Source organism: Aethina tumida, chromosome 5 (genome assembly GCF_024364675.1).
Source record: "Aethina tumida isolate Nest 87 chromosome 5, icAetTumi1.1, whole genome shotgun sequence".
NCBI classification, from domain to species: Eukaryota; Metazoa; Arthropoda; class Insecta; order Coleoptera; family Nitidulidae; genus Aethina; species Aethina tumida.
Window position 1 is genome coordinate 13700006 of NC_065439.1, and position 26846 is coordinate 13726851.

The 26846-nt window shown below is 34.9% G+C and overlaps 7 protein-coding genes across 13 annotated transcripts in view; 3 read left to right on the forward strand and 4 right to left on the reverse strand.

The window, feature by feature from the left end:
• LOC109602553 (xanthine dehydrogenase-like) overlaps positions 1-26846 on the forward strand; it is an 85322-nt gene that overhangs the window by 526 nt on the left and 57950 nt on the right. For 2 of the 5 annotated variants that reach the window (XM_049968097.1, XM_049968096.1), the window contains exons 2-10: positions 333-390; positions 457-553; positions 620-2744; positions 2802-3110; positions 3160-3497; positions 3551-3857; positions 3908-4405; positions 4456-4623; positions 4675-4757. In XM_049968097.1, coding sequence (XP_049824054.1) covers positions 333-390; positions 457-553; positions 620-2744; positions 2802-3110; positions 3160-3497; positions 3551-3857; positions 3908-4405; positions 4456-4623; positions 4675-4725 — 3951 coding nt within the window. In that variant the 3' untranslated portion in view covers positions 4726-4757. Of the gene's footprint in view, positions 1-332; positions 391-456; positions 554-619; positions 2745-2801; positions 3111-3159; positions 3498-3550; positions 3858-3907; positions 4406-4455; positions 4624-4674; positions 4762-15349; positions 15361-26846 lie in introns of those variants that run through there. The other 3 variants (XM_049968095.1, XM_049968098.1, XM_020018955.2) reach the window with 3 other exon arrangements.
• Positions 4760-12116, reverse strand: LOC109602554 (uncharacterized). The gene is made up of 5 exons (XM_020018956.2): positions 6334-12116; positions 5459-6278; positions 5221-5406; positions 4929-5163; positions 4760-4880 (listed from the first exon to the last, which is right to left on the reverse strand). Exons 1-5 carry the CDS (start codon positions 12042-12044, stop codon positions 4789-4791), a joined length of 7044 nt encoding a protein of 2347 aa, XP_019874515.2. The 5' UTR covers positions 12045-12116; the 3' UTR covers positions 4760-4788.
• LOC109602562 (serine/arginine-rich splicing factor 7) lies at positions 12203-17052 on the reverse strand. 3 transcript variants are annotated; one of them, XM_020018966.2, is made up of 4 exons: positions 16903-17052; positions 16610-16808; positions 16365-16557; positions 12203-12669 (listed from the first exon to the last, which is right to left on the reverse strand). In XM_020018966.2, the coding sequence occupies exons 2-4, from the start codon at positions 16800-16802 to the stop codon at positions 12438-12440; spliced, it is 618 nt and encodes a 205-aa protein (XP_019874525.1). In that variant the 5' UTR covers positions 16803-16808; positions 16903-17052; the 3' UTR covers positions 12203-12437. The 3 variants fall into 3 exon arrangements, with proteins under 3 accessions (XP_019874525.1, XP_019874527.1, XP_019874526.1); XM_020018968.2 differs by having other exon boundaries at positions 12203-12666; positions 16903-17051; XM_020018967.2 differs by lacking the exon at positions 16903-17052 and having other exon boundaries at positions 16610-16896.
• LOC109602561 (gamma-glutamylcyclotransferase) lies at positions 17181-19858 on the forward strand. Its single transcript, XM_020018965.2, has 4 exons — positions 17181-17294; positions 17357-17635; positions 17687-17820; positions 19470-19858. The coding sequence occupies exons 2-4, from the start codon at positions 17387-17389 to the stop codon at positions 19756-19758; spliced, it is 672 nt and encodes a 223-aa protein (XP_019874524.1). The 5' UTR covers positions 17181-17294; positions 17357-17386; the 3' UTR covers positions 19759-19858.
• LOC126265685 (E3 ubiquitin-protein ligase SIAH1A-like) lies at positions 20697-21509 on the reverse strand. Its single transcript, XM_049967939.1, has one exon. The coding sequence runs from the start codon at positions 21507-21509 to the stop codon at positions 20697-20699; it is 813 nt and encodes a 270-aa protein (XP_049823896.1).
• LOC126265719 (uncharacterized) lies at positions 22932-23860 on the forward strand. Its single transcript, XM_049968111.1, has 5 exons — positions 22932-23028; positions 23079-23178; positions 23226-23327; positions 23380-23535; positions 23585-23860. Exons 2-5 carry the CDS (start codon positions 23104-23106, stop codon positions 23657-23659), a joined length of 408 nt encoding a protein of 135 aa, XP_049824068.1. The 5' UTR covers positions 22932-23028; positions 23079-23103; the 3' UTR covers positions 23660-23860.
• Positions 23920-24667, reverse strand: LOC109602529 (E3 ubiquitin-protein ligase siah-1-like). The gene is made up of 2 exons (XM_020018928.2): positions 24003-24667; positions 23920-23959 (listed from the first exon to the last, which is right to left on the reverse strand). Exons 1-2 carry the CDS (start codon positions 24665-24667, stop codon positions 23920-23922), a joined length of 705 nt encoding a protein of 234 aa, XP_019874487.2.

Below are 26846 nucleotides of genomic sequence, written 5' to 3' on the forward strand. Positions count from 1 at the left end.
TTTTATAAAAATTTTACTTGATAATTAATAAACAATAAAACAAAAAGTTTTATATATTATTTTTTTTTTTGCTGCGCAGAATTATTATTATGAAATGTATCTAAGAGTTTGATAAAAGAAATAGATCAGTTTCGAAATGAAACAAATAAATTACAACAATATATACATATTTTGTAATTAATTATTAGAAGGTCACGTATTTAAATTAATACGTTTTGATGACCTTTTGCTCTTAGTATTTGTGACACATTGTCGCAAATAATGAAGCAATTTTGAAGTAGGTTAAGAAACAACATAATTTTCCAAATAATATTTATTTGTTGTTATTCTAGATTGAAGATGACGACGTCAATCCTGAATGGACGTTGCTATACTATTTACGCAACAAACGTATCCTTTAATCATTGTTTTGCTTTAATTAAACACTTGTGACAACTTATCCTTAACGTTATAAAGTAAGATTATGTGGTACAAAACTTGGATGTGGAGAAGGAGGATGCGGTGCTTGTACTGTCATGGTGTCAAAGTACGACCGGTTAAGAGAAAAAGAAATGTATCCTTTGATCAAATTAATTTTTATGCTGTCTTATCTGTGTACAATTTCCTTATAAACATTTAGTCATTATCCAGTAAATGCTTGTTTGGCGCCGGTACTTTCAATGCACGGATTGGCCGTGATTACAATAGAAGGCATTGGATCCACAAAAACAAAACTCCATCCAGTTCAAGAACGCATTGCGAAAGCACATGGATCGCAATGCGGCTTTTGCACCCCGGGAATTGTGATGTCCATGTACACCCTCCTAAGAAACTCCCCCAAACCCACTATGAAAGAAATGGAAGTGGCCTTCCAAGGTAACCTTTGCAGATGCACCGGATATAGACCAATCATTGAAGGCTACAGAACTTTTACTGAAGAGTGGGAACGAAGCAGAATTAATGGAAATGGAATTAACAACGGTAACGGTTGTGCAATGGGGGATCAATGTTGCAAGAAACAAAAGATCAATAGAGACGAAGAAGAACTGTTCGATCCTAGTGAATTCATACCATACGATGAGTCTCAAGAACCGATATTTCCTCCTGAACTCAAACTGACAGACACATATGACAAACAATACTTGTACATCAAAGGGAAAAATGTTACTTGGTATAGACCAAGAACATTAAATGAGCTTTTGACTTTAAAACAGCAGTATCCCCATGCCAAATTATTGGTAGGTAACACCGAAATTGGGGTGGAAGTCAAATTTAAGAATTGCAATTATCCAATCATCATACATGTTTCCCAAGTTCAAGAATTGTTGATAACCAAAGAGTTATGTCGAGGTGTCCAAATTGGAGCGGGTGTAACTCTGGACGAGTTAGAAGCTTTCCTCAAAGATCAAATTAACAAATTACCAGACTTCAAGACACGAATTTATAAATCAATCGTGGACATGTTGCATTGGTTCGCCAGCAAACAGATACGAAGTGTCGGAGCAATCGGAGGCAACATTATGACTGGTAGTCCAATATCTGATTTAATACCAATTCTGATGGCTACAAAAGTCAATATGGAAGTGGCCAGCGAAGCTAAAGGTAAAAGAATCGTATCATTGAACGAAAAATTCTTTACAGGCTATAGAAAAAACGTCATTGAAGACAATGAAGTACTGCTATCCTTGAGCATACCTTTCACGCACCAAAATCAATATGTGTACGCCTACAAACAGGCAAGAAGGAGAGAAGACGACATAGCCATCGTCAACATGGCAGTACAAATTGGAATAAAGAACAGAACAGACATAATTGACAGTATTAGTTTTGGTATAGGCGGGATGGCACCAAGTGTTGTTACAGCACCAATAACCCAAGCCAGACTCAGAGGAATGCCTTGGAACAGAGATACTTTAGAAATAGCCTACAAAAGTTTACTAGAAGACCTTCCGTTAGATCCCGACGCTCCTGGAGGTATGACCACTTACAGAAAATCTCTTGCCTTAAGCCTTTTCTTCCGATGTTTTTTGACAATGTGCAAAAACTTATCTGTTAAAATCGATCCTCGTGAATTATCTGGGATTGAGGGCTTCTCTGGTCAGGACTTCAGAAGCTCTCAGTACTTTACGGTAGTACCTGAAACACAAAGCAAAACGGACGCGGTTGCCAGACCTGTTGTCCACCTATCCGCCTATAAACAAGCCACAGGGGAAGCTATTTATTGCGACGACATGCCCAAATTCGAGAACGAACTTTACATGAGTCTCGTGTTAAGTACCAAAGCTCACGCCAAGGTTGTATCCATTGATACAACTGAAGCGATGCAAATGGAGGGAGTTTATGGTTTCGTATCAGCTAAAGACCTAAAAAGGAATTTTTGGGGTGAGTTTAAGGAAGAAAAAGTATTTTATTCAGACGAAGTCACCAGTCACGGGCAAATTATTGCTGCCGTGTTGGCAGATAGTCAATTAAATGCACAAAATGCTAGTAAGAAAGTGCGGGTCACCTACGAGGAGTTGAAACCTGTAATAATCACAATAGAGGAAGCTATAGAACACAAATCGTTTTTCGGGGATACCCAAAGGTTAACTCGAGGAAATGTCGAAAAGGTGTTTGAGGAGGTCCCTCATGTAATTGAGGGGCAATGTCGCGTTGGAGGACAAGAGCATTTCTACCTTGAAACGCAATCGGTTGTGGTGGTGCCAGGGAAAGAAGACGACGAGTTGGAAATATATGCGTCAACTCAAAGCACGTCGGAGGTGATTGTAAGTTTTTATTTTAATAATTAAACGAATTAATGACTCACATAAAGTGCATTTTAGGCTGAAGTTTCCGATAAACTGGGTATTCCACAGAACAAAATTTTCTGCAAAGTCAAACGGTTAGGTGGAGGATTTGGGGGCAAAGAAACTAAACCCACAATGCTATCGTTAGTTGCTGCTACAGCTGCTCACAAATATAGTCGACCAGTAAGATGCATGTTGAACAGGGACGAAGACATAATGGTGACTGGCGGAAGAAATCCTTGCAAATTCGTTTACAAAATAGGATTTGATAATGAAGGAAGATTGCATGGATGTAACATGAAGATATATTGCAATGCTGGACACTCCAAGGATAGATCACTTTATGTAAGTCTTTAAACAATTTTGACAATAACTGACTCTAGTTTTTGTTAAGGTTGTGGAACGTGCTATAACACATTTCGAAAACGCTTACAACATACCCGCAATTAAAGTTGAAGGCTACACATGCAAAACAAATTTACCATCCAACACAGCTTTTCGAGGTTTTGGTGGACCACAAGCAATTGTCGTTTCTGAAGCAATGATAAACGATATTGCGGATTATTTAGGCAAAGATCCGGCGGATATAAGCAAAATCAACTTCTATAAAGAAGGAGACCTTACTTATTACAACCAACAAATACAAAATAGCACCTTGGAACAATGTTGGAACGAATGTCTTCAAATGGCCGATTATTGGAACAAACGTCTTGATATACTAGAGTTCAACAAGTACTCAATTAATTAAAAAACATATTTACATATTGTAAGAATATTATTTTCAGGAGGAACAAATTCAAAAAACGTGGCTTGAGTGCGGTACCAATAAAATACGGTATAGGATTTGGGGCACCGTTTATGAACCAAGGAGGAGCATTAGTTTTAATTTACACTGATGGCTCTGTGCTTTTGTCTCATGGCGGCGTAGAAATGGGTCAAGGTTTGTACACCAAAATGATTCAAGTAGCTAGCAGAGCCTTGGGTGTACCTATGGATAGAATACATACCAGCATGACTTCCACTGATAAAGTACCAAATGCTACACAAACAGCAGCCAGTTGCAGTTCAGACCTAAATGGCGGAGCTATTTTAGTAAGTTTGTACTGGTTTACATTTTCTGGTATTTAGTTATTTCATTGTAGAACGCATGTGAGATAATAAACCAAAGACTGAAGCCCTACAAGGAAAAATACCCGGACAAGGATTGGAATTTTTGGGTGGAAAAAGCGTATTTTGACAGGGTTAGTCTGTCAGCTTCTGGTTTTTACAAGACTCCAGACGTGAGTTACGATTGGAGCACTGGACAAGGCATGATGTACAATTATTTCTCCTACGGAGCCGCATGCTCAGAAGTGGAGATAGATGTGCTAACTGGAGATCATAGAGTACTAAAAACTGACATCGTTATGGATCTGGGACAAAGTTTAAATCCGGCTATTGATGTAGGGCAAATAGAAGGAGCTTTCATGCAAGGTTACGGTTTATACATGATGGAGGAAATGGTGTACAGGCCTAACGGTGAAACTTTTACCAGAGGACCTGGTACTTACAAACTTCCGGGATTTGGCGACATCCCATTGGAGTTTAATGTTTCTCTTCTAAAGGGCGCATCCAATCCACGTGCAGTATATTCTTCAAAGGTATTTTTTAAATCTTTGTTATATTTTTATACACCTGTCTATATTTATAGGCAATCGGAGAACCTCCATTACTATCAGCTTGTTCAGTTTTGTATGCCACAACTAATGCAGTTAAAGCTGCGAGATTGGAAGCAGGATTAAGTGGTTCTTTTAAAATGGATACTCCTGTAACTGCTGCCAAAATTCGAATGGCATGTATTGATGATATTACATCAAAGGTAATTGTTTCAATAATTTAACTCTATTATAGTAACAATTCTTACTTACAGATGACTGAACCCAAAGATGGAACCTTTACTCCTTGGAATGTGGTACCTTGATAATTATATTTTAGTTTTAATAAAATAAAAAATCCATTTTTTCGTATTATTTATTCGACATAACTAAACAGCACAATTTTTCAAGCATACACACTCGAAATCCTGAATATTGATAGTGTGACTCTTGCCCTTACTAAGCACGTATTTAACAGCCACTAAAAAGAAAGATTAAAATATTTAAAAAAATTGAACACATAATTTACTTTTTAGTTGACTTTCCGAAACTAATAGACCTTTACCAATATATGTAGCAATGAGATGCAAATCGTACAACAAACCGTAACTGTACTTAATCACAAACAATATCACCAAATTCTTTCCTTCTTTAGTTAATAATCTATTATTTTTATAAGCCTCTATAAGTGCTACTTCGTAAACGTATAAAAGTGTAAACTTAATTTCATCTTTTACGGTTTCTTCAAACTTATTGTCGTCTTCCTAAAAATTAATAAACTCTACTAAACTATTTAATTTTGAAAAAAATTTATACTGTACCTTCATCACAAAGTATTTTCCTTGTTCAATGTACTCCAATATTCTTAAAAGGCATAAAAACTTCTCCTCTGCCTTAAAATCTATGACACCTAATGCTTGTATTACAGCTGAAAATCTACGCCTTGTAATGGAAGCCATAGATTTTAAATTCAAAATTTTATATTGACTCTCAAAAATAATATGCTTCTGAAAATAGCATCATTATTATCACCTATTATGGGTTACAACAAGAACTTACATTTCTCTTTTGATTGTTTAAAACGTCAGCTAATTCATGTTTATACTTAATACTGTTACTTTTGCTACTGTCAAAAATCAGAGACGAACCCTCAGAAGACAAAGAAGTGTCGGTCTTTGCGTCTGATTGTTTGCGTTTAAATAACTTCTTAAACATGTTCTTGTGTTTGGCTTTCGACTTTTTCGATTTTGGTCTGCTTAATTCATCTTCAACTTTCTCCATCAATTGAATTAACTCCTTCGTGAACTGATCATCAGCATATAATTTTTCTTTAAAGTCTATTTCTTTTTGGTATAGTGCAAAGAGGTTTTCAAAGAATGTGCTGTAACTATCTTTCACAACTTCCGCATCTTGGTGTATAGATAATTGTGCTGTAAATAGATTTTTAGGTTTGGGAACCTTTGGTACCAAATTACCTATGTCAGTTTCTTCAATTTTTTCATCGCCTGAATGAGCCAAATTAATAGCATTAGTATTTAAATCAGGATTAATTAGTTCAGTAGTTTCATTAGAAACAATTTCTTTTGAGTTGTCCTCATATAGCTCCTTGGAATTTTCTTTGATTATCTCCAGCCCAGCACACAGTTCCACGCAGAACTCGGTACTACCGGAAGTGATGCTCGAAGCGTTCGACTTCATGATAGTGTGGATGTTACGGATCGAAGTACCGGACGGAGATCCAATCGGAAAATTCTGCTTTTTTATATATTCCTCAGATGAATTTGAACTAGACTCTTCACTAGTTGATGAATAGTCATTCACATTTTCCAGTCTGTACGTCGATTTTTTGAGTTTCAATATCCTCGATGCATTCTTTTTTCTTTAAAATTTTTAAAATAAGCATATTAAACAAGATAGTTAGTAATTAAACTTACCTGCATTGTGATTTGCTAGTCTTTCGCGCTACACTAGCTTTATAGGCGTGACTACAGTGGAGTGAACAAAAGTCAGCCTTTTGTTCCTCTGTTCTATCCATATTTTTCAGTTCTCCTTTCATACCCGTATTGAACTGGGTATCAAGACTGTTTATAGTGATAGAATCATCCTTGTCACACCTAACGTTTGCCACAGCTAAAAAATCATCAGATACCCCCCTTTTCAATTTATCTTTGCTACAAACAGGTTTGAATAGAGCCAGAATACTGCTTTTCTTAAAAAAATTCGTCATGGAGTGTCGCTTAGATTTGCCACTAGTGTAGCCACTTTCCTCCGAGATTGGAGACCTTTGCGAATCCATTGAAGGCTTGTCGAACACACAAGATACAGTAACATCCTTCTTTGGTTTTACAGTTTGAGGTGGAAGAATTGTTGGGGAGACGTCAAACACACTCGACTCATCGCTCGACTTTTCGTAGAGAAACTCAAAAGAAGACGTATTGCTGGCGAGTTCAGGACAACTCAAACGATTCGACAGATCGTTCCTTGCACTCTTTAAACTGGCGCATTTAACGGCCGGCTTCGAAACGGGTTTCAGAACTTTTATATCGTCATCTTCTTTCAGTGTCGGCTCGGTAGATGAGCAATCAGTAGTTGTTTTCCCTGATGAGGTGTTCGAAAGTTCCTCCTTTTTAGTAGGTTCGACACTGGATGTGCTCTCGGGCTTTGGTAAGAAAGTCTGGCACAAAAACTCCACGACGCTTTGCAGCTCTTCCATTTTCTCACGAGGTGTTGTCTCCTTTTTGGTAGTTAAGCAACCAACTAGCTTCTTGAATGTGTCCAAATTGGCCATGTTTTCTAAATTATTGGCGCTTGTGCTGGACGTCATCTCCGAAGTAGACGCTTGCGTATGATCATTAGAAGTTATCAAACTTATTGGTGATGTGCACGAATGGACTAAATGTCTGCTTGGTAATGTCATAGTTGTTACAGAGCTTTTTTCCACTTCCTCATCGATGATCGTAGAGAGAACTGATTTATGCACCTTCAACTCAGACGTGTTAACGCTTATGGAACTTAAATGTTTTTCGTCTGTTTGTAAGTCTTGAACTCTCGTATTCCTGATACAGTCGTCACCAACAGCTGTGTTCTTCTTTTTATTTAATATTTGCTCCGAGGTCGGGGGTTTATCCAAATTTAAAAATGGAATAGTTTCAATAGAAACTGATGCAACTTTAATTTGTGGTTTGAGATCTAACTCTGTTTTGGACCTCACCAATGGCTCTTTTGAATTCGTCTTAAATGATGTTAAATCTAATTCACTCTTAACAATTTTGTTCAGCAATTTACCAGAGGAAAGGGTCTGCTGAGGTGAACAACAAATAACCATGCTGCAGTTACTTTTCGCCTCTATCTCGACGTGGGGTACGCTTTTCTCTTTATCCACCATGGTGACGAAAAGTACGTCGAAGAGTTGGTTCGGTATTTTTGCAGGCTGATTCTTCAATTTCCTGCGTCTGCTTTCGTCGTACGCTTTACGCCTTTGAAACGCACTGAGTTCGTTCAATTTTTGAATCTTGCAGTTAGCGCTGGGAGGTCTTTCAAAGCTTCTGTCTCGAGACGGCGGAAAAGATGGTTTGGCAGATTTGGAACGCAAATTAGACGAGTCACCGATACTAGATCTTGATCGTTTAGAAAATTCCCGTGGACTAAAGTCGGATTTGGATCTGCTAAATTTCACTTTTGTTGATTGATCGGGTTTATCTTTAGATTTCAAGTTGGCCTTCAGTGCCGGGATTCTGGATATGTGTCGCTTTTTTGGGGAACTTGACGTGGTTGGACTTGGCAAATGTGAATGTGGCACGTGCCTTTGTCCTTGTGATATGTTTGTAGCAGATTTTGAACGACTTGGAGAAATTTTCGCCAGTGAGGGTTTCAACTTAAAGTCCAAGTCAGTTTTAGATTTAGTAATTTGTTTTGATTCTTTCTTCGACTTAATTGCATTGTTTTTTGGCTTTTGTGGCGATTTTTGTTTTGTCCTTATTCGGCCTACATTCACAATTTCGAAAGTTGGTTTAAAGAATTTTAATTTGTTTGGTAGAGATTTTTCTTCTACTTTGATATTAGTTTTAAATAAAGTCTGTGTTTTAATAGGAGACGCTTCTTTTACTGTTTGTTTCATTGTTGGCGCAGCCTTTGACTCAACTTCTGCAACATCTCCATAAAAATTTCCCACTGGAGACAATAATCTGCTTTTAATACTTTTGATTTCAGTTTTTGGAGTTATTGTACGGCTATTCTGTATGTGATGCCAAAATCGTCCGTAATTCTTTTCTCCTTGAGAAGGATTTATTGGTTCTATTTTCGATTCCTTATTGACTGAAGGCTGGAATTTTTCAGGAGAGGTTGGTTGTGACTTAGATGAAGGTTTTGCTTTTGAATTTACCGTTGATTCCATATGCCAAAAATGATCAAAAGCATTTCGTGACGGAGAAAGGGATTTACTTTTAACTTTTTCTATAACTGGTCCCGCCTTATTTTCACATACCTCTATTTTCTCCTCGAGGATATTTGGTTGCTCCTCAGAGTTTTCTTCATTCTTTTCTTCATCCTCCAAATTTTCTTCTTCGTTTACAACTGGATATATTGGTTCTGCATCAACTATTGTTTTTTCTATATCTATAACTTCCAATTTGTCATTATTTATACATGAATCTTGTGGTTTTTCAGATGTTTGTTGTACTGGTAGTTGTTGAGATTGTCTCTGTTTTAACCGTGATCTTCCAATTGAATCAATATCAAACACAGTTGCGTAGTGAGGTCCTGGTAATTGTCTGCTATAAACTTTCTTCATATCTTTTTTAACTTCAGGATTGTACAACCTCTTTTCAACTGGCTTCACTATCGGCTGTCGTTTAGCTTTCAATGGAGAACGAACCAAAGGAACTTTAGGTTTAACAACACAACGTTTAATTGGTGAACATTTTGATACTGGTGAACAGTTTGATAGAGGTGAATTCGTCGGCTCATCGCTGAAAGCCTCCTTGGTACTTGGTATCGTGGCATTGTCTGTTGGAGTTTGACTGGCATCTGAATATTTAGCATTCTTGAAAACCATTATCTCCGAACCATCCATCCTTAATTCGTGCTCAATTGGCCCAACGGAAGCATCTTTTGCCAAAGGCCAATGGTCCACCATCTGTTCTTCTGTTAGGATATCTTTGGTTAAATCAATTTCACTGATTTGTATATCTTTTTCAACGGGTTTTCTGTTGTATGTACCACTGCTTTTATCCTTTATGGTAATCTGTATCTCTTTTTTAATGGGGCTGCAATTCGTGCTTGAATCGCGACTGTTTTTTTTAAACCTATTCACAATCTGTACATTGTTTACAATTGGATCTATGTTACAAAACGTTCCAGAATCGCGTTTTTTTTGGTCCTTCGAAGCAGCTTGCATCATTGTTTGTTCAGTCATTGAACAGCACGTGCTTGAATCTTGGGTATGCTTTTTTTTAACAGTTGGCATTTCCCTGCCAACTGGACTATGACTGAAATATGTACTCGAATCTTTACAGCTTTGTACACCTGTTTCAGCATCTTTAATTTTCGTTCGTTTGTCGCAGTTATCCATCCGAAGCAATTGCCCGAGTTCTTGCACGATATTATTTAATCTGGTTTCAGATAAACCTTTAAAATTGCAGCCAGAACTACTAATCTGTATTTTAATCTTTCCCCTTTTTACCGTATTTTTCCCCAATCGGACGCTATCGATACTTTCATTCCCTCTACTACTAGGTGGTTCCGACGCTTCTATCTGAACTCTGTTACTATCACTAGCTTCGTTAACATCATCAGACACGATATCTTTATCTTGCTGCCGAGATGAATACTTATAATACTTTTTATACAAATCCGTCCTCATCTTTTGATCTACATTATCCACAGAATCGTTCTGAGGTGGAACGGCCATGATCGAAACCGTTCTACGTGGCGCTTTTTTCTTTCTTCTACGCTCAGGACTCAAAGGCGGTCGTATGGCTTCGAGTTTATAACTGTGGCCTGCTTGCGCCATTATCTTCTTGGCTTCGTCCACGTCATTCTCCTTCTGTTTTTTCTCTATCTTTGGAACCGTCGCCAGAATCCAGTTCACGTCCGGCTGTGCGGTCTCAACCGGTTTGATTTTCTTGTGGTGCTTCGAGTGATGCTTCTTTATTTGTTCCGGTTTTTCTTCGACGGTAGGTGGCGCGTTATTGTCTTCCAGATTTTGTTTAGGTTTGGTTTTGCGACGTTTTTTGTGACGTTGGGGTTCTTCCGACTGTTCGATTGTGGTATCCTGGTCGGCACTTTGTTTGAAGTCTTCGCCATAACAGTAATACATCTGGACCGGAGTAGACAAAGATTTATTTCGAGTGTCTTCTTCTATACTGTCTTCCTTGACGGAATGGCGCTTTTTTTTCTTTTTGTGTTCAGTTACCTCTTTGTCTTGTTTCTTGTGGAGATCTTCGTTGGTCTCTTTAACTTTGGACTTTTCCGACTTTTTTACAGGTTGTTCTTCTGTTTCTGCTTTTGCCTTGGACTTCTCTTGCTTCTTGGTACGTTCCTCATCCTTAATTTCCCTAGTTTTGTCTTTTTTCTTGTGGTGTTCGTCATCTTTTTCTTTAGACTTATCTGATTTTCTGTCACGACCTTTCTTAGACTCCTCATCCTTGAATTTATCAATCAACCTAGGTGTTCTTGGAAGAATACTGTCCAATTTTTTTTGTATTGCCGTGATATACCTTTTGAGATCTTCGTGTTTGGGTTTCTCTTTTTTTTGGATGGAAGTTTCGGATTCAGAAACGTGATCTTTTTGTGCCTTATTTGTGTTGTCTTGTTTTCCACCTTTCTTATGAACTTTCTTTTCTAATTTATTCTTGCCTTCAACTAAAGAGTTGAGTTGAGTTTGTTCAGTTTGAGGAGAATAACTTTTGCAACGGTATGAACTTTTAGCATTTCCATTAGCCTGCTTTTGTTCTAATAATTTCGTCTCATCGGAAAGATTATAGGTTTCTTTGTGTCTCCTGTGTTTTTTGTGTTTCTTTTTTTTCTGTTCAACACAAGGATCAACTTCCAGGACCTCCAGCTTGGCTTTCAGAGTCTTAGCATGTTTAGATGTGTCTTCAGGTTCATTTTGTTTAGAAAATTCGTCTGAATTTTGCGGTTGCTTTGAAAGTTTTTGCTCTAAGAATTTTGTTTCCTCAGGAATTACAAGTTCATCTGTTTCTTTATGTTTTTTACGTCTTTTGTGTTTCGTCTTCTTCTCTAAAACCGACCCTTCCACACATGGATCCGGTTCTACGACTTCAGGATTTGTTTTTTGCGTTTTTACACGTTTGGACTTGTGTTTGTGGCCCCGTTCCTTTGAAACAGGCGCACCATTTGGTTCCGTTACCGAATTTATGTTCAGCGATTGCGACTTGGTGGGAATTTTATCACTGGAGTCGTCATCGACTTTTTGTGTGTCATCTTTAGCATGGATGCGCTCGTGGATGTCTGTGATATTCAAGATTTGGACCTTTACGTCCTCTCCAAGGCGTTTCGCTTGATATTTCAAATATGGTTCAAGAATATCAACGATCCGTTCGTCTACTTGTTTACTCGCAGATTGTTTTGAAGATTTTGAGTGACCTTTCCTTTTTACTCTTTTATTGGATTTGTCTTCCATCATCACTCATTGTACTTTGGGAGTTGCAGGAAGTTGGGATGCACACAAACTACACAAAATGAAACACACACAAGAAACGATGAATTTGTATGAAGTTATGTTTGTTTTACATTTGTCAGATTGATTGACATGTTAACAGTCATTTAAAAATAAAACACAAATTACCGTTTAACTCAATATATTATAATTTAAGGTACTGCACAAATATACCTATACAATATTCCTTTATTTATAAATCGAAAATTAATACAAATACATCAATCACAACACAAGAATTAAACAATACTTTACATACCCATGAATGAACAATTCAATGAAAAAAAATTACATCAATCAGTCACAACACAAAACTAAATTATATAATTCATTCGAAACCCCTAAACATCGTTCAGATCATTAATCCTTTTCTCCCGAGTTCCCGTTCTGCTTCGGCTCTGACCTGCTCCTAGACCTAGATCTCGAGTGCGACCGGGAATTCTTCTCCGCCGTCCTCGAGCGACTTCGACTTCTCTTCGCCGAGGCCGACCTCGACCGTGAACGATTCCTCGACCGGCTGCGACTCCTCGAATTGCTCCTCGAACGGCTGCGTCGCACCCTCGACCGGCTCCTGGTGCGGCTCCTAGACCTGCTAACACCAACAACCACGTAAGATTAAACGATGCGACCGGCCGTCGAACACACCCTGTCGCCGAGTCGGATTTGCAGTCCAGTGTTCCGTCGGGTGAGGAGGGTGTGACAATTCGGGAATGGGGAGGGGGGCGAACGTTGTTCCGACACTGCGCAGTTAACTCCGACCAAGATTCAAGCGTCGAAGTTACCTGGCGCAGCTCTACGACGCCGCCCCAATGAACACGTCTCGTCGCAGGACATGCTAATTCGGATATAAATTATCAATTGGTTTTTGGAATGCGCCAGAAGACTAGTCATTCGGCTGCACGAATCAACTATTGTTGGGGCTGAAACTGTCGCCTCGATCGTTAATCAACGTCTCCGCTTGTCTTGGGATCTGTGTCACTATTAAATCGGACCAAAGATCCAGAAATCGTTAAACTGAAGGTCTCGCACTCTCTTTCTCTCTTTGTCTCGACGTCCAGTGAAAAAATACTCCAAATAAATGTTCACAACACTTGCTACGTTTAATTGACAGTAAATTCGTGTTGAATTTGTTAAAATTGTTAATTTCGACGTAGCAAGTGTTGTAAAAATTAACCCACAATAACAACAAGATAAGTTTTTAATTTGTACACAGAATTGCAGGGTACACCATACGCTTTTAGTAATTTGTCTCGTTTAGGTGACTGTGAGTGAAACGTGTGATGTGCCCGCAACGTGTTAAAAGCGAACACAGAGTTACAGTGGACCGAACCCATTGAGATTAATAGGTGTAAAATAAAATGTTTACAGTATAATATAGATTGTTATAATTATAATATAAAATCAGATGTTTTTACCATTCGTTGTGAGCTCGTGAGCACTAGACGAGACGCAAATCATTGTAGATGGAAGCTAGTAGGTAGACGGACTGACGGACTAGGCGACGCATTGCGCTTTTCGGAATCGTTTCGCTACGATCTAGAGGTAGAAGAATCTCTTAAGCAGAACGGACGAGACACACACATAACCCGGAGGTAGGTGGCAGTCTGGCTGCGACGTGCGTTTCTCGTGTTTGGACTAAATGGGCCGCACTTGCGACGTGCTAGGAGATCTGAACGTAATTATTGCGTCCGTCGCCCCCCTTCCGGCCGGGACCAGAACCTTGCGGTGTGGCCGCGGCGCTAGTAGTGGGTAGTGGTAGCGGTAGACGGAAGCTGTTTAATTCGGTATTCGCTTCGAGTGCTCGGAGCAGCGGTACTCGTGGTACTCTAGTGGGTAGTAGCGGTTCGAGACAGTGTGCGTGCGTGCCCGGCCCCTACTCAGCGGCCGCACGCCCTAAACCTATAAACATGGCACTGGTTGTCAGCCCGTTCTTGCACGCCGCCACTGACGGCACGCTGGGCGCCGTGCGCCCACCACCCGTCCTCCACGCACGTTGGTGGCGCGCACGGCCCTTCTTTTACTCTTTTTACTTCCCCTTTTGCTTGCTGAACAACTGTCCACGGTTTAATAATAGGACTGATTCGTTTGGGAGGCTCATTTTAATGTGAAGTTCAGTGTGCAAAAGAGTTTTTTTTTATTTGCAGAAATATAATACTTTCTATTTATAAATTAATATATTTATAATTTCAATAAATACATATGTGGATTAAATTTTACGAGCTATTCAAAATCTAAATCAAATATAATAAAATAAGAATTTTAATCCAATAATTAATTTAAAAAATTAATCAAATAATTAAATATAATTAAAAAATTTAATAATTATTATTTTTGAATATTTGACTATAATATATTTATTTTAAATTTATTATGGGATAACCTTTTGATTAGTACAATGTTGATGGAAAAATAATCAAGACAGAAGAAAACTCAAACAAATGAGATAAACACGTTTTAATATACAATTCAATTTTAATATCAATATTAAATTAATTTATTGTATCAATTAATAATAATGCTAATAAATTCTTGAAATCTTATTGAAATCTTAGTCGAAAGATAAATAACAAATATAGTACAATATTAGTAAATTATTAGAAAATAATAATTAATCCAAATTACTCTAATAAATATAAATTATCTAATAAATTGACTTTATAAATACCTTTTTTCCACATTTAAATAATTGACGTTTTTCAAAAAAATTATTACTCTAATTATTGTATTCTATATGGTATTATAGGCAGAAGAAAACCCAAACGGATGAACAAATTACTCTAATAAATATCAATTATATAATAAACTGATTTTATAAACATCTTTTTTCACATTTAAATAATTCACGTTTTTCAAAAAAATTATTATTCTGATTATTGTATTCAATGTCGTATTATAGGCAGAAGAAAACTCAAATGAATGAGAGAAACATATATAAAATGCCCAAAATAACCCAATTTAAAGTGTGTTTAAAAATAATTGGAACTGAAAACTTTGACACTTAATGATTAAAGAAAAAAATTTTGGTACGGTTCCAAATATTTTAATATACAATACAATTTTAATATAAATATTAAATTGATATATTTTATCAATTAAGATTTTCTGGTAATAATTTCTTGAAATCTTATTTACTAAGTTTAGTTGAAAGATAAATTACTTATTCTGATTAGCACAATATTAGTAAATTATTAGAAAAATAATAATTCATCCAAATCACTCTAATAAAATGATTTTATAAAAACCGTTTTTTCACATTTAAATAAGTGATGATTTTCAAAAAAAATATTCTAATTATTGTATTCAATGTGGTATTATAGACAAAAGAAAACTCAAACGAATAAGATAAATATATATAAAATGTCAAAAATAACCCAATTTAAAGTGTTGTTTAAAAATAATTAGAACTGAAAACTTTGACACTTAATGATTAAAGATAAAATTTTGGTAAGGTTCCAAATATTTTAATATACAAACAACTTTAATATCAATATTGATTGATTTTATCAATTAAAATTTTCTGATAGTAACCTCTTAAAATCTTATTTACTAAGTTTGATTGAAAGATAAATTACATATTCTGATTAGTACAACATTAGTAAATTGTGGAAAAATAAACATTAATCCAAATTATTCTAATAAATGTCAATAATAATTGAATCAATTTATTATATATAATAAATTGATTTTATAAACACCACATTTAAATAATTGATGTTCAAAAAGTATTGATTATATGATTATTGTAAACAATGTGGTATGGTAAGTAGAAAACTCAAACAAGTGCAATAAAAATATATAAAATGCCCAAAATAAACCAATTTAAACTATATGCTTAAAAATAATTATAACTGAAAACCTTCACACTTAATGATTAAAGATAAAATTTTGGTACAGGTCCAAAAATTTTAATATACACTGTTTATGTTAAATTTAAATGTACAGGTAACTTAACATCAAAGAAAATTTTTAGATACTTTTTAATAAAAGTTATTAAATTACAATTTCAATTAAATATTTATGTTAAAAAAGTCAACTAAATCAAACATAAATTTCCCAGAACACAAAATATTTTATGTACATACTTTATAAAGTTACTAAATTATCAATACAAAATTCCAACTCATATTTATAAAAATTTTTAACTTCGAAATTAAAAACTGAGACACCAAAAACAGCCACCCAAACCAAAACAACGCGCCAAACAAGTTGTTCAGCCAGAATTCATAAACCAAAAGTCAAATGAAACAAAATGAAAAACCCAAATGATAAAATTGAGGACATGCTCACCTGTGTCGACCACCCCTCCTGTATTTGTTGCAGTCTCTGGCGTAGTGGCCACGATCACCGCACTCATAGCACCTATCGTCGGGATGGAACGGCCGTCCTCTGGACCTGTGTGGGGGCCCCCTGTAACGACCACTACCGCTCTTCCCGTTGGACATCTCGACTCTGGCCCTCCTGCCGCATATCGTGCGACCGTCTGCAACAACTCCATTAAGCTCAAATCCAAACGGCAATTCGGTGTCACCTACCTAAACCCCTGACGGCATCCTCGGCATCCCTGGCATCCTCAAATTCGACGAAAGCGAAGCCCGGCGGGTTTCTGGCCACCCACACGTTCCTCAACGGTCCGTAATAACGGAAGGCGTCCTCTAATTCCTGTTTTGAGGCACTGTTACCCAAATCGCCGACATACACTTTGCAATCGGAATTGTAGCGCGACATTGTCGTCTGCAAAACAGGCCAATTCGGCGGTTATTGATCGGCCTTTTGGCGGTCGGTGTTTGTTTGTTTGGTTGTGAAGGCGGGATGAATTGTGACTTACCGGGCACTGTGTCCGGGTCGCGTACCAAACGGAATTAAGTCAAAAACGTCGGCGTGTCGTTATGTTAACAATTCAACGACATTTTTAGGTTTATTCGTTCAATCTGCGTTAGCTTGCTTGTTTTTTTTTATTTTGGCAGGCAGATACACAGGCTGCGTTGCCATGTGGTCGATGCAACTACTACAAAATTTTGTTGTTGTTTCATGATTGGTCATCAATTATTTTCGTTAACTAATAGGTATTTCGTTAGTATTGAATCAAAACATATAAATAATATTCCCTCTACGATAATAACATATTTTATACAACAACTGACAGTGTCAAATGTGACAACAGTGTCTCCACTACACATAAAAATGGCGGCAATTTCAATATTTTCATCCCAAAATTGCGTGGGTTATCAAAGTTCAGAGATAATTTAACACAATAAGATCAAATTAATTGCCTTTTTCAGTCAGTATAGATCTAACACTAGAACACGAAGATGTTGGTTTTATTTCGCACGCCCCCTATTATCCCTTATTATGCGGTGATTCTTGTGGCACAAATAAGTGGAATTCACTCGTCAAATATCGGAGCACGTGCATATCAGATATCTGCAAATAAGCAGGTGACTGCAAATAACAACATGTCTGGTACCTTTTTATATTTTGCCTATGGCAGCAATTTGCTAGCTGATCGCATCCACATAAACAATCCAAGTGCCAAAAGAGCGGGAATTGGTAAAATTGAAGTAAATAAATTCACTTTGTTTAACATTGCTTACAGATTGGTTTCGTTGCAGGGCTATGAATTAGACTTTATAACCTTTTCGAAACGTTGGAGAGGTAATTCGGCGACTATTGTTAATAGACCGGGAAGTCACGTTTGGGGAGCATTATGGGAGATTAACAACGAAGATATGGTAGCACTTGACAGGTGAGCAACATAAAAAGAAGGAATTGATTATTTCCACCATACAATTAACTGTATTCGTTACGATGTAGATAAAATCTGCATTTGTGTATTACACAATTGCCAATTTTTCTCCAGTGCAGGCAACATTTCTATTGATAGGTTAGATTTTAGTGGATAATAGCAAATTGACGAAAAATTGAACGTTTGTTTGTATTCCAACATTTTATTGATCAATTAAAAATTGAGTATTAAATTAACCAATTTCTATGGTAGAAATAAATTGAAGGTCTCCACAAATTTACGTGTGCAAACCAGTTATAATGGTTATCAGCTTAAACATCAACAAGCATAAACTTGTAAGCAAGTGAAATTACATCATATGCAACCCAGTTTACATGTCATGAATCTAGAATTCTCTATATAGAGATTTCATTTAATAAATGATATGTAAGAATGATTAATATATAAGGTGGCCAAAGTTTCTTCTAAAAAATGGAGTCGATCAAATTTCAAAAATTTTCAACATATTTCCGAAACTTTGCACTAAATTGTGTTTAAAGTAGTTTGTTATTTGTATTTGTAGTTGTAATATACCACTAAAATATTGTTCACAAATATGTTGGCATGTAATTAAGTCTTTTGGAATGTCATGAACTGTTAGTACAGTTGCAAATGAAGAGAATATCATTCATTTAATTGACTTAAAACCAATTAGTACAAAATGTTGGTCACAGCCAGCTAATGTACCACATTCTGTAGTTTGGAGAACTGTAAAAGAATAGCCACATCATCACCAATACTGATAAGACCAAGATCTGTTAGAAAGAGAGCAATTTTGTCAATAGCTTCGAGCCTGTCATGAACACGACCATTTAAAATGGCTGTGGCATTATTCCTAATGCCACAGTAGCCCAAGTATTTATTTCCATAAATACTTGGGCTACAATTTTCTTCTTAGTAATTTGACTGAAGAAATATATCTCCAATTTCTGGTGGCACGAAGTTTCTCAAAGATATTCCATGGAATGAAAGACTTGAGTTTTCCCTAATTTAATCAGCAACTTCATCATTAATTTTCCAAATCAATGTTTTATATGTGAGAATGACGTTCTTATAAATTGGCCAGACCTTAATTCATTTGATACTACAGTATAATTACAATAAAATAGGACAAGTAGATGTACTTCTTTTTTGAAATTCATTTAATGAAGAGTAAGAAGACTTAAAAAAAAGTAAATCTATGCATTATTATAATGGATGACTTTCTAAAATATACATGAAATTTATGTTTATTAAATCAATAAAAATATTCATTTTTGTATCATTCTTTAATTATCGGGACTAATCCTAGTACTTCATTATATCTTTTGAATTTGTGTTATATAAAAATTACTTTAATTCCCAAATCTTGACCTCATCTTTGTATTTTTATACATTGTTAGTTTTAACTTAAGACATTTAAATTATACATTCAGAAAAGCATAAATTTCCTACAACTCAAATCAATTGTAATCAATAATAAACTGTGACATGGAAATTGATTTTTAAATAATATTATCGAAATTATAATATACAAATTAAAACAAATTAATTTATCTCGACTGTTATAAATTCGAGACCAATGTGGGTCGGTGTTCTCTATAATAATCTACATTATTATCTCATTTTAGACAAGAAGGAGTTCCAGACAATCTATATGTGCCTTTAACAGTGGATGTTGAATTACCGGACGGCAAATCACGCTCTGCGAGAGTCTACCAACAGACCAAAACGCCACCGAAAGTGGAGAATGTTGAAGACATACCAGTCGAAAGAAGACCATCCGCCGTTTACCTCAATACGATATTAAAAGGGGCCGAAGAATCAGGACTACCTCAGGAATATCAAAATTGGTTGAAAAGAATACCACACAACGGATATTCAGGACCAGTCGATATTGGACTGGATCTAAAATACTGAATGGTTTAGTTAATTTTAGTCTGGTATATTCAGACTCTAAAAAATGAATCGTAGGCACACTAAAATAATTTAACAATAAAATAATAGCTAAATTTTAAAATGATTTATTATTGTAGTCAATGTCAACGTTAGGTACTTTGATAAGATGATATGTAACGTCTTTTTTTTTCTATAAAAGCACAGACAGTTGAATATCTTGCATCAATTAATTGGCCACGTATTGTTTGTGTTTGTAAGATGCGCCAATACCCTTGAAATTGAGCATATTTTTTTTTTAATTCCTTATGACACCCTGAATCCATGAATAATATCTGTGTGAACAGTCAAGTAGATTCCAAAAGAAAACCTCTTTCTATCCTGCACTGTGCAAAATATGATCATAGTACCGTACCTTGGTACGTATCGCGAATATGTCACGTTTATACCGGGGCGAATTATCGGGAACAATAAACTATGAGCCACATTCTGGACACATTCTGGACACTTATCCATTTGCTGATGACAGAGTTGACGATTGCTGAGCCTGTTTGGGCACATGTGGATCGGCGGTCTCATGTAGCGTCAGCATACGATACCGCCAAACGATGATGATTTCATTCTGTAATTTGAGATATATTAATAAACTATAACTACTTTTTGAAACTTTTATATCGATTATTTCATTTCATTATGTATCTACAGATGCACTCTAGTATTTTGTTATTTTAAATCAATTTGTTTGTTTTTTCTACATAATAACATGGTTAATAAAAAGCTGAAAAGATAACAATCATGTACGTGAGCAATCACAATAGCTAGCTAAGCAAAGATGAAACTGATGGCTGTGGTATTTCAGCATGTGACAAATGCTAAACAAGCTATTTTTAATATTCTTGTTATTTATTAGTGAGCCCTTTCTAAAATTTGAATTTATGAAAACCACTAAAATAACTACAACATTACGTTTTCAACGGTTTATTTTTAATATAATTACAGTTATTGACATGAGGTATCTTTTGAACACTTAAATCATCGGTTTGACGAGGGCTTCGAAAGATTTTAACCAAATATTTGACACTGTCACCCTTCCTGAATCTCTCGATCAGCGACACAGGCGCGTTCTGCATATTGTGCATGTTTAATTCTTTAGTGGCGTATTTTTTGTGAGTTGAGCAATTACCGTTAAAAGTGGCCGTCTTATTCTCCTTAAAATCCACGAATGTCACCTCATAACTGTACATCACATCAGTGTTGATGATCGAGTAAAGCCCAAACCAAAAACTCTCTTCTTCTTTTATTACGCAAAGTATGAAAAGGAGACCGTCGAACTTCAGCACCTGTCGCCAACAATTGGCTCCTTCGTTGAAGCCCTCCAAATCACAAACGTCAGGAATATCATTCATGAGATTATGCGCGTCCCTTAAATGGTCCTCCATTCTGCTGTATAGTCCTGACCACGGGCACCCATAATTAGCAAACGGACATGACAGATGTCCGTAAATACACTTGCCCTCGTGTGCCATCACCTCCAATCCCTTGGCAACGAAGTCGCAACCGTTGTCTTCGTTTTGACAGGGGAAAACGAGTTTACCGAAGATATTTTCTAGCTGCAAGTTCCTGAAATGGCCCCTCTTGCCTCGACACTCGGGACATTTGTTCATACGCCGAAAGCAGGATCTACAGTAGCTGTGCCCGTTAACGCACATCTGAATTGGCGGTTTCATGTAGTCAAAGCATACGACACATTTGAATTCGTTGATTAAATCATACATTATTTTGGTAGACATATTTGGTTGTCTGGTTTAAACGCCGCACTTCACCAAAGGTTAAATGAATTATGCTTTGGTTTATTGTGATAGATATTTATTCAAATGCAGTAACACCCAGGTAGATATAAAATTTACATACAGCGTAGATAGGTCGTTTACTTTCTATAAAAGTTATACCTGTGTTTAATTAATTAAAATTAAGATGCAAAGAAAAAAATGTGTCCCTTATCCTTCATCTCGTTCCTACAATAATTCTCCCTCGTATGCAATTTCTGGTCCATTTACAATTATTGCGTCCATTGACGTTGTTTTTATTAAAAAGTATATCTGAATTTATTTGTTTTCTGTCTTTTAATAATAATAACAGCCTTACCATAATTAAGGATATTTTACGTTGTATATTTAATTGATGTTTAATCTTAGTATACCTAATCAAAATACGTTTAGGCTCACTTTATTATTATCAAAATAATACGTAAACGTTATGTAATTTGTTGAAATAAACGTTAATTAATGTTTACTCTTAATATACTTAATTTAAATCTTTTTAAGTTCAATTTCAAGTAGTTAAATATTAAATAAGCGTTAAATAATTTGTTGAAACACTCTTTAATGAACACAAATGTAAAATTCGATGCCACTTCAGTAATAACTTTCGACCTGAAACGATGGACTACAAAACCGTTAATATTATAAAAGGCATTATATTAAAAAACTATTTGTTCCTCAAATTAAACATTTATTTTTTAGAGGACGAGTTAAAATTGCTTGACTTTTTGTGTTTAGGTTTATTTGAAAGGTCCTACCCGTACATGGATATACTTATGAAAGTGGGTACTGCTACACTCATTGTTATTTCCTGCGTGAACACCTTTTACTTCTTGAAAGTGTTTGAAATCGATTATTTCATTGGATACGCCCCCATTTACTTTGGATACTTATATGTAAGTTTCCATTTTACAATAAACTCATAAAACTACATATTTCCTGTGTTCAAGGCAATCGTTGCTGCTGTCGTTGCATTATCAATTTGCCATCCGTTTTTAAGTTTAAAGCGAAAAATTTTCGTTACGTTCAGAGATTATGGTTGCCTTCCAGAAAGGAAGCTAAAAGAGATTACTCGTATAACAGCAGTATCTAAATTAATTGCTACAGTTTTAACAGCTATGTCTGTGATTTTGGGTTATCTGATCCTCCCACTTGGTGGTTCCAGCAAAAAATTATACTTTGCGGTTTGGTTTATCGAGGAAAAGTTAAGCGTAATCCCGTATGCAGAACCCGTTTGTAAATTATATTATTATGTACTTTTGGTCTCTTTTCTTTACTTAATGGTTAGCGAGACTTTCGGCGTCATGTACTTTGTTTTACATATTGTTTTTCAAACGAATCTATTAGTTGCTTTCATTAACAATATTTCTGCGGATTTTAACAATGACATAAGACTTTGCATCGATGAAAAATACCAAAAAATTATACGCCACCGATTAACTTATTGTATTAAATTCCATCAGGATATTAGGGAGTAAGTATGCACTTAATAAAAAAAATAATTATTATGTGGATTATTTACAGAATCACAAACGTATTGAAAGCCAATATGAAACTGCCTATTTTAGCTTTGTCAACGATGGGTGCAGTATTGGCCATTAGCATTTTATTTTACATCTTTACTGTAAGTACTTTCAAATTTATGTTAAATAATCTATTAATATTTTAAAGGGCATGACACCAGATGCTTATTTGAGAATAAGCTTTAAATTAATCCTATGTGGTTCTTCTATACTTGTTTTTTGCTTCACAGGGCAAATATTAATTGATGTTGTAATGTATTTGTATTATTCTTAGGCTTTACATTTATATTTTCTATTTGTAGACAAGTGAAGTTTTTGATGCAGTACAAAATTGTCCTTGGTATCTATGGAATGTAAAAACCAGAAAAACATTATTGATTTTCATGGATAATGTTAAAAAACCTGAAACATTTCAAATGTCTGAGGAAATCAGTTTGGATTACACTCTTATTCTTAAGGTTTTTTAATTATAATACAATTTTTTAATAATAGAATTTTAATTTTTAGCTCGTTAAAACTATTTTTTCAACTGCTACTGGTTTGAAACAATTCTCGGATATACATAAGTCTAAAGACATTTAACTCTTTTATGAACAAGATGATAGATGGCGTAACATTATGAGCACCAATATTATGCAACACTTTCATCACCATATTAAAATTATTATTAAATACAGCACTCACCACTCCACATCATATCTTTAAAACTAATATATTCCACTTGTATTTTTGATGTAGTCAAAATATAAATTAATTTGGAAAAAATAACATACTACAACTATAATTTTAATTCACTTTTATTTATTAATGGTTTTTACAAACTTTAATATTCTTTCGAACTCTTATATCGTCCGTTTGATGAGGTTTTCTGAAGATTTCAACCTTGTAATTAACAAGGTTGCCCTGTCTGTAACTCTCAACCAACATCTGAGGTGCGCTCTGGATATTGTGCCTGTTAAATTCTTCTGTCGCGTATTTTCTGTGAGTTGAGCAAATACCGCTAAAACGGGCCGTCCTGTTCTTCTTAAAATTCACGAAGGTTATTTTATAATTGTATTCAATATCAGTGTTGATCATCGAGTAAACCCCAAACCAAAAACACTCATCTGCCTTTATTACGCAAAGTAGAAACAAGTGTCCGTCAAACTTCAGCGCCTGTCGCCAACAATTGGCTTCTTCGTCGAGACCCCCTAAATCACAAATGTCAGGAATATCATCCTTGAAATCATGCGCATCCCTTAAATGGTCCTCCATTGTAAGGTACGCTCCCGACCATGAGCATCCATAAGTAGTAAACGGACATTGCAGATTTACATATCTGCACTTACCTTCGTGTTTCATTATACTCATTCCCTTGGCGACGAAGTCGCAACCGTTGTCTTCGTTTTGACAGGGGAAGTCGAGTTTGTAGAATATCCTTTCCAGGTTCAAGTTTCTGAAATTGCTCTTTTTGCCTCTGCATTCGGGACATTGATTCATACGCCGGAAACAGGATCTGCAACAGCTGTGACCGGCAAAGCACATCTGGATTGGCGGTTTCATGTAGTCAAAGCATACGGCACACTTGAATTCGCTGATTAAATCATACATTATTTTGGTAGACATTATAATAGTTGCTTGGTTGGTTGGTTGAAACGTTGTACTCCTCAGAAGATTTGATTGATTTGATTTGGTTTGATGCAACGGGATATTTATTTATGTGCATTAACATACAGGTATAAGATAATTTTTGTTATCTGGTGTGGATTAGGATTTTATAATAATCGAATTTTAATTTTTACCTCTATAAAACTGTTTTTCCAAGTACTCTTTTATGAACAAAATAATAGACAACAAATACACCATAAACCAAATGACAATTAAAAATACTCCACTAATAATTCCATATTTTGTTGTTAAAATCGAATATCCTACGTGTACTTTTGATGTTGTCAATGTACTAAAATATATTTACATTAATACATATGTTATGTTAAAATTAAAGTTATATCCGATAGTTGTTACATAAGTTAACATTATAATTATGTACTGATTATCATACTTGAGAAAGAATCTAATCACATTGATTATAACCAATTATGCGACAAATACTCACTATTGCATGTTGATATCTTAAAAAAATTCTAATAAAAGTCCAACAGAAAACAGATTATTATTATTTAAAAATTCTTCAAATTTTTTCCATTTTACCTTTTTTATATTTTTCTACTTTTTCAATTTTTCAATTCTCCACTTTTCCAAATTTCCAATTCTAGATAATAAGTCGTTTTCTTAAACAGAATTCTTATAAAAGTCCAACTGAAAACAGATTTTTTTAAGAAATCGACTTATTTAAAGTGCATGTCTGATTAAAAAAACATCCTGTAAAATCATTGATTTCAATCTATATTAGTAGTCACCTTTTTCTGGAATTTTTAAATAAATAAATCTGAAAAAAATTGAAAAATTAAAAATGGAAAAAGGAATAAAAAAAAAGGAAAAGAAAAAGTAATCTAGAGAACATTGTAAATCATCCTTCCTATTTAGACGGGTAAATTTAATTTGTTAATTGTACATTTTTAGTCATGTTGGTTATTTTTTTCAGGTATATATTTTTCTTTCCATTTTTAATATTTCCAATTTTCCATTTTATCATTTCTTCAATTTTTCCAATTTTTCAATTTTCCAATTTTTCAATTTTCCAATTTTTCAATTTTCTAATAAATGTCCAACAGAAAATAGGTTTATTTTAAGAAATCGACTTGATTTAAGCTTATATTTCAATCTTAATATTATATGATACATGAAAAAAATAAACAACATAATTAAAAATTAAATTTACCCATCTAAATATCTATCTATCCACTTTTCCATTTTTAGTTTTTGAATTTTTTCCATTTTTTATATTTTTTTAATTATTTAATTTTCCATTTTTTCAACTTTTCAATTCTCTACTTTTCCAGATTTCCAATTCTAAATAATAAGTCGGTTATTTAAAAAGCATTCTAATAAAAGTCCAACAGAAAACAGATTTTTTTAGAAATCTTTCCATTTTATTATTTATTTTCCATTTTTAATTTTTCAATTCTTTCCATTTTTTCTTTTTATATTTTTTCAATTTTCCATTTTATTAATTTTTCAATTCTCCACTATTCTAAAGGGTCAGTTATAAATAATAAGTCGGTTTCTTAAAAATAATTCTAATAAAAGTCCAATAGAAAACGATGGAATTAAAAGGCCATAACTAACTAATAATGATAAAAAATGTACAATTAACAAATTAAACTTACACATCTCAATAGAAAGGACATATTACAATATTCTCTAAATTCCTTTTTCTTTTTTTCCATTCTCTATCTTTCCATTTTTAATTTTTCAATTCTTTCCATTTTTCCTTTTTATATTTTTTCAATTTTCCATTTTATTAATTTTTCAATTCTCCACTATTCTAAAGGGTCAGTTATAAATAATAAGTCGGTTTCTTAAAAATAATTCTAATAAAAGTCCAATAGAAAACGATGGAATTAAAAGGCCATAGGACGATAAGAATACCGAATCGGACCCAGTAAGGTATCGTCCATAATTTCAGGACATATTGACATATACTCATAAGATACTTCGATGCTGCAAGTTTCAGATCAGTTACCGTTTATCAAAAAACACTGAAAATCAGTAAAAATTGTTATTCTCAGCAATTTGTGATGTAATTGCCGTGTTGTTTTCGGCCATGATGGTAGTTGTAGAAAAAAAGAGCTATATCTATAAGAACCTTAATCTAATTTCTTTATTC

Excerpts from the sequence above, each read along its gene's own strand:
- LOC109602554 (XM_020018956.2), bottom strand. The coding sequence starts at position 12,044 with ATGATGGAAGACAAATCCAATAAAAGAGTAAAAAGGAAAGGTCACTCA. Across the intron at positions 5,164-5,220 it reads GAAAATACTTTGTGATGAAG|GAAGACGACAATAAGTTTGA; the intron begins GTACAGTATAAA and ends ATTAATTTTTAG. Across the intron at positions 4,881-4,928 it reads TTCGGAAAGTCAACTAAAAA|TGGCTGTTAAATACGTGCTT; the intron begins GTAAATTATGTG and ends CTTTCTTTTTAG.
- LOC109602562 (XM_020018966.2), bottom strand. The coding sequence starts at position 16,802 with ATGTCGCGCTACAATTCCGATTGCAAAGTGTATGTCGGCGATTTGGGT. Across the intron at positions 16,558-16,609 it reads GGATGCCGTCAGGGGTTTAG|ACGGTCGCACGATATGCGGC; the intron begins GTAGGTGACACC and ends GAGTTGTTGCAG. Across the intron at positions 12,670-16,364 it reads AGGAGGGGTGGTCGACACAG|CAGGTCTAGGAGCCGCACCA; the intron begins GTGAGCATGTCC and ends TGTTGGTGTTAG.
- LOC109602561 (XM_020018965.2), top strand. The coding sequence starts at position 17,387 with ATGTTGGTTTTATTTCGCACGCCCCCTATTATCCCTTATTATGCGGTG. Across the intron at positions 17,636-17,686 it reads CGGGAATTGGTAAAATTGAA|GGCTATGAATTAGACTTTAT; the intron begins GTAAATAAATTC and ends GTTTCGTTGCAG. Across the intron at positions 17,821-19,469 it reads GATATGGTAGCACTTGACAG|ACAAGAAGGAGTTCCAGACA; the intron begins GTGAGCAACATA and ends ATCTCATTTTAG.
- LOC126265685 (XM_049967939.1), bottom strand. The coding sequence starts at position 21,509 with ATGTATGATTTAATCAACGAATTCAAATGTGTCGTATGCTTTGACTAC.
- LOC126265719 (XM_049968111.1), top strand. The coding sequence starts at position 23,104 with ATGAAACTGCCTATTTTAGCTTTGTCAACGATGGGTGCAGTATTGGCC. Across the intron at positions 23,179-23,225 it reads TTTTATTTTACATCTTTACT|GGCATGACACCAGATGCTTA; the intron begins GTAAGTACTTTC and ends AATATTTTAAAG. Across the intron at positions 23,328-23,379 it reads GGCAAATATTAATTGATGTT|ACAAGTGAAGTTTTTGATGC; the intron begins GTAATGTATTTG and ends TTCTATTTGTAG.
- LOC109602529 (XM_020018928.2), bottom strand. The coding sequence starts at position 24,667 with ATGTATGATTTAATCAGCGAATTCAAGTGTGCCGTATGCTTTGACTAC. Across the intron at positions 23,960-24,002 it reads ATCCAGAGCGCACCTCAGAT|GTTGAAATCTTCAGAAAACC; the intron begins GTTGGTTGAGAG and ends GTTAATTACAAG.